Below are 7,514 nucleotides of genomic sequence, written 5' to 3' on the forward strand. Positions count from 1 at the left end.
GATCACGTAGTGACGAAACGCACTGCGAAAATTTGCGAAGGAAAGTAAATCTGTAAATCTCCTGTAGTTATTAGATTTAATTTTATTTGCAACCCTTTGAAACTGCTTTTCGTGTGTGACTAATATTACATAACATAATCAACACCTCTTGTCTATTAATTTAGTCAAAGTGCGGCTGAATGCAAAATCCATCTTCTGAATTGCAATTGAAACAAGCTAGTTACATTTATTGAATTCGTTTATTACGACATTTGGGTATCTACAAATGTTTCAAGTACAATATTGTCGGACGTGTTTCGGCACCTAGCTTCTTCCCACTTTAGCAGCAGCCCCTGGGGCCGCACGGCATAAAGGTGCACTGAATGTAAGCCGGGGTGCAGGGCACACAGCAGAGCTCCACGCAGCAGTTGTAGCACCCGCCACACGGATCGCAGCATCGGGGTCCACAGGGTCCGCAGCACATGATCTGATGAGCACGGGGATAGTAAAGAATCGAACATAAATTCTAAATGGTTTAGGCTTACGATGTTCTTTTGCTTTGGAAGCAGCGTTAAGTAATCCTAATTTCCTTCTAAAAGGCCAACTAAATGGACTTTAAAATCATATAAGACAGTTCATTTTGCAACGTTAACTAAAAACTTACACTCGGCCTATTTACAGAAATAGGATCTAGGAAACAACACAATAGGCACCGGTAAACGTGGGACTAAAACTATTTTCAAAGGTGTTAACACATCGAATTTTTGAAAACGAATGGGAAATCCATATCGCTTAGTCTGTTTCACAGATATGTGAAATGACATGAAAAGTCGAGGCATATGTGTCTATTAAAATTAACGCTTTTCAGGATTAAAAAAAACAGTAACTTAATGCAATCAAATATATAAATACGAGTACCTTTCACTGTAATCACTGTGGATGGCAGTCCACGTAGTGACGAAGCGCACCTGGAGAGTGTGCGAAGTCGACACTATACATAAGGAACGCAAAAAGATATACCACTTTTCCGAATGAACAACATGTTGGGATCGGTTGGGATATCATTCTTCAACGAAACCATATTTTAAAATCCAAAAATATATTTGGTTCTGTTTTCTATGAGAAACTTTAGAGGACAAATATATATTTTGCCAAAACGTGCCGTGGGTCACAAAAGTTAAGATCTTTTGTTCTGTGTGTAGAGGTGCGATCATCACTTCACATCGATCGTTAAGAGGTGTTTTTGTTCCAACTACATCAGGCGAAACGTTCCTTTAGGAAGTGTAATGCGGAAACCTTTTTATTTCCTACACGGATTCCAAAATACGGTGCAAATTATTTTTGATAAAAGTAAAAAAAAAAATTAGAATCCATTTTTGATAGAAAAATATGGAAGGTTGTATTATAAATTATTATCAATTAACCGGCTTTCGAAGCTTCGACGGCAGGACTCCACTGGGGATAGTCGATCTGTGTGGCTGCCTCGTATTCCTGCACCAAGCAGTCAACAGTGTCCCGTGCGATGTCCAGCTCCGTCAGGTCATCCTTGAACATGGACTCGCGGCGGAAATTGTCGAGGAAGGCGTTGCGCTTTCTCAGCTTATCGTACTGGGCTAAGGCCCTCTTGAAGAGCGCACTGATTCCCGTGTGATTGGCCATCATCAATCCGGAAACCTTGTGAGACGACTGCACGTACGGCGAACTGCGTGGCAGAGCCACCTGAATGCTGGCCGGACCCCATGGTATGAAATTGGCCAGCTTTCGCTCGCGGATGCGTTGCAGCGACTTGTGCACCTGGGATGGATCCACCTCGCCCTGGATGATGTTTAGTATGGAGACGAAGCACTGGCGGTTCTGTTTGTCCGTCAGGGCGGAAACCATCATGTTCTTGGGCTGCAGAAGGCGACGCATTACATCCAACACAGTGGTCTTTCGAACGCTTGTCTTGGTCTGAAAATGGTTCCCTCTTTTTAATTGCATACCCATTTAGGTACCAAAAGAAAACACCATCATACCTCGCAGTCCGACATCAGCGGAGTATATCCCGTCATCAGGAAGTGCAGCTGGGGTGTGGGAATGAGGGAGGCGGTCAGACCGATGAGGTTGTTGTTCATGTACGAGGGATATCGCAGGGTGGTGGTGCTCAAACTCATGATGGTGGAAACCAGACTGTTGATCTGCGTAAATGTGGGCGTCTGGATGTGCAGTCTTTCGGTGGCGATGCGGTTCAGTGCGGTATTATCCAGGACCACCACACTATCCGCGCACTTGGTCAACCGCTTTAGAGTAAGGATCGAGTTGTATGGCTGGACAACCACATCGCTGATCTCGTCTTGATTGGGAAAAACGCTGTACGTCTGTATGAGCTTCTTGGGAAAGCGTTCCGAAAGCCGTTCCAGAACATAAGATCCCATTCCGGACCCGGTTCCGCCGGCTATTGAGTGGCACAACACAAATCCCTCCAGCGAATCGCTGCCATCGGCCTCGCGGTCTAGGATGTCGAACACCTCCTCCTGCACCTTCTCACCCTGGCTGAAGCCGGAAGCCCAGTTGTTTCCTGCTCCACCGCCATGCTTGGAGAGAAACACATTTTCCTGGTTGTACAACTGCAGAGGAACACAAACGCATATTTCATTATTCCAATAAAATATATGGCAGAATGCTCCTTCTCATAATGCAAAGATGCAAAAAATGTTAAATAAACTATGTTGTAAATTTTTTGTTACCAGTGCAATGCAAACATTCAGTTTAATAAGGGAAAACAGTTCTTCATATTGGTAGAAACCAGACTGTTAAATACAACTAAATATGTGATCTAGAAAGATTTGGTTCCGCACTGACCTTGGAATACGGAGAGGTCATGATGTTGTTGATGACCCTGGGTTCCAAATCCAGGAGAACGGCCCTCGGTATGTAATGGTTGTCATCCGCCTGATAAAAGAACACATCCTTGCGATCCTGACCATCGGTAGCGAAGTCTTCAAGGACGCCATCCGGGGAAATGCCGTGCTCCAGGCACAATCTCTTCCAGAACTCGAAACCAACTGCGGAATTGAGTGATCTCGGTCACGTATGGACTTCTCTCGACTTCGCCTTGGAGAACTTACTTTGGTTGCCACATTGGCCCAATTGAAGGGTTATAATCTCGCTTGGCATTTTGCTGAAATTTCAGTTGAGTTTGTTTCGCTTTCTTTCTCAATAAATTATAACTGTGCAACTGGGGATGGAAATGGTTCGCATTAATATCGATATACCTGAAGATCAAAAAGTACGAAAACTGTAAATTACCTATTAGTATTACTTATTTCCTTGACTATTGTTAATGTTTAAAGTTGCTTTATAAAAAATCTAGATCTAAAAGACTAAAATTCAAAGTTGTCTCCATATTTTGAAATGTTTAAGTTTAAAAATGATTAGCCATCTTTATATATACCATTTTTTTAATCTTTTTATCGAATTTTATATTCAATTTTTATTAATTTAAAAGTTTGCATACGTTGCCTAGCTTTTTTAGTTGCACAGCACACCCTATGGCGAAGTGTAACGGTTTTCAAGAGTCGGTATTTTCAGAGGACCGCACAACGTTCACACTGGCAGGCTGATTGAAAAATTCGTTGCAAATGTTTATATACGAATATTGAATAATAATCAAAAATGCTGCGGCAGGAGAACTTGGCGGCCAACTTCTGCGGTCTCCTAGCCAGCCAGGGCTATAAAGGTGAGCTCGTATTTGACCTATTTACTCAGAGCGTCATGGATGTCTGTAAAAATCGTAGAGAAGGCAAACGAGTGGCGCATTTTGGGTCAGGAACAGGATGGGTCTCTCCTCACGTCCTGGATATTCGAGTACTCGGACGAGGATCAGCGCAAGGAGACGTGCATTGGTCACTTTCACGCCACCAAAAAACAGCTGCGACTCCTTTGGACCCTCGATAATTGCCGTGAGATTGTCCAGGCAACGATTAACAGCAGTGTCACGTTGCTATCCTTCGTGGAGAAAACGGAGGGCAAGCTCTATCAGGCCTTTATCGTGGAGGTCAGGAGCTCCGAAGGCGGCACGGCCACGCCCCTCAACTCGGAGCCCACCAGCCGCCAGATGATGACGCAGTTCCTGTGGCGCGTCGAAAGTGCCACGCGCACCTGCTGGCAGGACAAGCTCCTGGTGCTCACCCACGAGGAATGTAGGTTTTATGTTTATCAGTAAAATTACCCACATATAACTTCAATTCTTGTACTTTTTTAGCCATCAAACAGTTCAGCTGCGTGGTTAAACAAAGCTCCACAACATGCTCGACTGGCGGAGGCGAGGGCAGCGCTTGGCGGCTAGACACCAGCATACTCACCTACGAAACACTGGCCAGGAACTTTAGCTGGGCCCAGTGGGATCCCGAGTGCCAGGCCCTCTACTACATTCACTTGAAGCCGAAGGCCAAGAGCCTAAGTCTGCTGGACGAGAGGGAGGAGGCGGGCGAGCAGACCACTCCCACTCTAAGCCCCACGCTTTCTGCCTTTCAGTTTAACGAAAAACAGCCCACAGAAACAGTGGTATGTGCTATAGTTTGAAGTGTAAGGTATCGGAATGGTCACATCTTTTCCTTCCAGCTAAATATACCCCTGAATTTACCGAAGCTGCCCAATGGATCTAAAGAGGAATCTCCAAGCTACGATGACGATGCGGTTCCCTTGCGCGTGCACGATAGTTCGCTAAATCTTATCATTTTGGCGGACACCTCGGGCATGTTTTTCGTCTGCCACTACTATCTGTACCAGCCGATGCAGTCGGAACAGAAGGACGTCCACTTTGCCTACTCGGTGACTTTACTTCATCATGGCTGTGTTGTGCACTGCGTCATGCCCGGAGTGCCGTGGCAAAAGGCCCGTCTACTGAGGCCAACATTTGCGCTCCACGGGCAGCATCATCTGCTGGTGTCGTCCGCCTTTTTTGTCCATCTCTTGGACGTGGGACTGCAGCACGAACCGAACTGCCATATCGTGTGTGCAGCCCACAATCGGAGTCCCGATATCACACAGCTTGTGCCTTTGCGAAAGTGGGGCGCCTTGGCTTACGATGCGGCCACCTTGGATATGGTCTCGTTGACAGTGCCCAAATCCCATTTGATAGAGGCTTTCCGTAATGACAGCTCGCTGGACAATAGAATCAGTATTATCCACTACTTCCTTTTGCACTCGAATGATATGGATGTGTTGGCCGAGCTACTGAACAATATCTTGGAGCGTCCGCTCTCCTTAGATACGGTGGCTCTGTTGAAGGAGGCTCTTGTGGCTGGCAGTTATGCGGCTGCTGTTCGAGGACTACCAGAGGATGCCAAGCCACTGATGAGGCTTCTACCATTGACCACTGCTTCAGCCTCACGACCAATTCACGCAAAGGTAGCTGACATAAGCGTTGGCCTCTCCCATGAAACCCTGCACAATACCAGCATGATGCTGCTCTCGCCACAGCAGCGCCTCTCACCTTACCGCACGGATATCTGGACTCGATTGTGGGACCTTCTCAACGAGTCTGCCAAGCAGGAGCAGCCTAGATTCAGTGCTGAGCAGGTGACAGAAAAGTTGATCTTTAGCCTGGCATGCTACCAGCCTGAGGCTCTGTCCAGATGCACCACGCCCCTTTCGCCAGACGCAGGCACTGGTGGATTTGGGGACTATAGCAGCGGAAGTGCTTTTCCATTCAGCAACGAGGTGCTGCCCTTTATCGAACTAGAGGGATGCACAGCCAGTAAGCAGGAGCACGTCATTTCTGTGGTGAGTTGGTGCATTATCTTGTGGTATCATTCATATTAAAGTCACGACACTTTCAGTATCTGCGCGAACTGAGCGTTCACTTGGTGAAGCACACCTCAAAGCCCAACACTGGCTTCCGCTGGCTGAAGGAGACCTTTTTCGAGCGTTCCCAGGCTCCAGCTCATGTGCATGCGGTGGCTTCGCAGTTCGTATCCGCGCAGCTCGAACTCTCGCGGGCTCTTTGCTCTCTGGTTTGTCGAGCTGCGGGCCTAGATGCGCGCATGGAGACCTCGAGGGGCTTTCAGTTGATGTGGGTTAATGACGTTTTAAAATCTGATCCGTTTTCGCTTACATTTGAAATGATTGCAGTGACCAAATGGCTGCCAATCAACAGCACTCCCTGTTTCTGATCCTTGAGCGTTATTGCCTTGCCGTGGAATCGATTGCCTTTCCCCTTCCCGAGGGTTTCTCCTCGTTCTTCACCTATTTGGGCTATCGGGCGCTGGGCTATGATATGTTTCTGCAGTATGTGGAGAATCATGTGTTCGAACTGCAAGTGGATGTGATGAAGGCCATTGTTTTCGGTTTGTTTTACATGTATAATTATTTTGGACTTTGTTTAACATTGATCTATGTATTGCGCCAGATATTGAAGATTCCCCACTGGGAATCGAGCGGAAGCTGTCACTTTTGTCGGCTCTTCCCAAGCAACGTGCTCAAAGGCTTCTCAAATGCTGGCAGCATCCGGACAGCCTTATGATCCGAGGACGCGAGCATGCGGCCAACATTCTGTCGGGCCAGCAGCAGGAGGTGTTGCACCAGCAGAGACCCACGGCCTGCGCGAATCAATCGCGGAATAACGCGCGGAGCGGTAAGAGTTATTTTCGTTACCCGATCATAAACACTTAACTTTTCATTTGCACACTCTTCACCCACACATGTTGTCCAGCATTGGGCAAGCCCCACACTGTGGTTTGCCACTCGCTGCTTTTGGTTTTTCTGCTTTTCATTCTAACCACGGTCGTCCTGAGCATATCGAGTTATGTGTTCAGGCAGCGCCCGCTCACTTGGTAGAATCCATACCCATCGTTGACCGGTAAGCAACGCTGATCAGTGTTCGCCAGTCGTTGTCCCATTTGCACAATTTGTTTGTTGTTATTAAACTTACCAGTTCAGCTCCCTAATGTACAAATGTTGATATTTTTGCAGATCTAACTGCCGAAGCCCTTTCGCCACTGGACTCCTTTCTCGACCTGCTGACGGCCAAAGCCAGTCTAAACGAATTGGACTATAATCTGCTTATTGAAACTACTTTAAGCTCCATCGACCAGTTGAAACTGGAGGCTTGAATGTAATGTTAAGAGTAATGAAGTATTGTGTCAAATTATCAAGCACTTTGTTCGGTCATTAAGCATCCCATCCATCCAAGGCCAGTTTACAAATATTCCAAAGATTTGATTTGTCAAATGTATTACTTAAGATTTTCCTCGTGCAGCTTCGGTCTTAATTATGGTTATGTGTGCTTTTAGTATAAATTTTCTGTTCCTATTATGTGTGTAACGACTGATACACATTCCATGTCTGTAATTATAAGTTATTTGTGTTGTTTATTGGTGTACCTAAAATCCTGTACGTATTTATTTATTTTGTACCTATTTATTTTATGTTACTGCGAGGCAATTGTATTTGGCTTTCTATAATAAACTAACGATTTATAATGAAAACTGGTCGTAGTGTTTTTTTTGGTAACATGAGTTTAATTTAAAATTCAATCCAAAACCACAACAAAA

General features: G+C 45.9%; 3 protein-coding genes across 5 annotated transcripts; 1 reads left to right on the forward strand and 2 right to left on the reverse strand.

The window, feature by feature from the left end:
- Window positions 1–220: 220 nt before the first annotated feature.
- Window positions 221–799, reverse strand: LOC120445729 (male-specific sperm protein Mst84Dd). 2 transcript variants are annotated; one of them, XM_039626298.2, is made up of 3 exons: window positions 644–799; window positions 525–592; window positions 221–466 (listed from the first exon to the last, which is right to left on the reverse strand). In XM_039626298.2, exon 3 carries the CDS (start codon window positions 461–463, stop codon window positions 320–322), a length of 144 nt encoding a protein of 47 aa, XP_039482232.1. In that variant the 5' UTR covers window positions 464–466; window positions 525–592; window positions 644–799; the 3' UTR covers window positions 221–319. The 2 variants fall into 2 exon arrangements, with proteins under 2 accessions (XP_039482232.1, XP_039482233.1); XM_039626299.2 differs by having other exon boundaries at window positions 525–583; window positions 644–796.
- A 262-nt stretch (window positions 800–1,061) lies between these two features.
- Window positions 1,062–3,202, reverse strand: LOC120445541 (tubulin gamma-2 chain). Its single transcript, XM_039626012.2, has 4 exons — window positions 3,087–3,202; window positions 2,821–3,023; window positions 1,995–2,585; window positions 1,062–1,929 (listed from the first exon to the last, which is right to left on the reverse strand). The coding sequence occupies exons 1-4, from the start codon at window positions 3,133–3,135 to the stop codon at window positions 1,399–1,401; spliced, it is 1,374 nt and encodes a 457-aa protein (XP_039481946.1). The 5' UTR covers window positions 3,136–3,202; the 3' UTR covers window positions 1,062–1,398.
- A 334-nt stretch (window positions 3,203–3,536) lies between these two features.
- Window positions 3,537–7,407, forward strand: LOC120445540 (protein pigeon). Of its 2 annotated transcripts, XM_039626010.1 has the most exons (9): window positions 3,537–3,697; window positions 3,756–4,160; window positions 4,223–4,524; window positions 4,582–5,745; window positions 5,802–6,034; window positions 6,094–6,308; window positions 6,371–6,595; window positions 6,674–6,820; window positions 6,934–7,075. In XM_039626010.1, the coding sequence occupies exons 1-8, from the start codon at window positions 3,634–3,636 to the stop codon at window positions 6,796–6,798; spliced, it is 2,733 nt and encodes a 910-aa protein (XP_039481944.1). In that variant the 5' UTR covers window positions 3,537–3,633; the 3' UTR covers window positions 6,799–6,820; window positions 6,934–7,075. The 2 variants fall into 2 exon arrangements, with proteins under 2 accessions (XP_039481944.1, XP_039481943.1); XM_039626009.2 differs by lacking the exon at window positions 6,674–6,820 and having other exon boundaries at window positions 6,934–7,407.
- The last annotated feature ends 107 nt before the right edge of the window (window positions 7,408–7,514 follow it).

The sequence above is a fragment of the Drosophila santomea genome, chromosome 2R (genome assembly GCF_016746245.2).
Source record: "Drosophila santomea strain STO CAGO 1482 chromosome 2R, Prin_Dsan_1.1, whole genome shotgun sequence".
In the NCBI taxonomy this organism is placed as follows: domain Eukaryota; kingdom Metazoa; phylum Arthropoda; class Insecta; order Diptera; family Drosophilidae; genus Drosophila; species Drosophila santomea.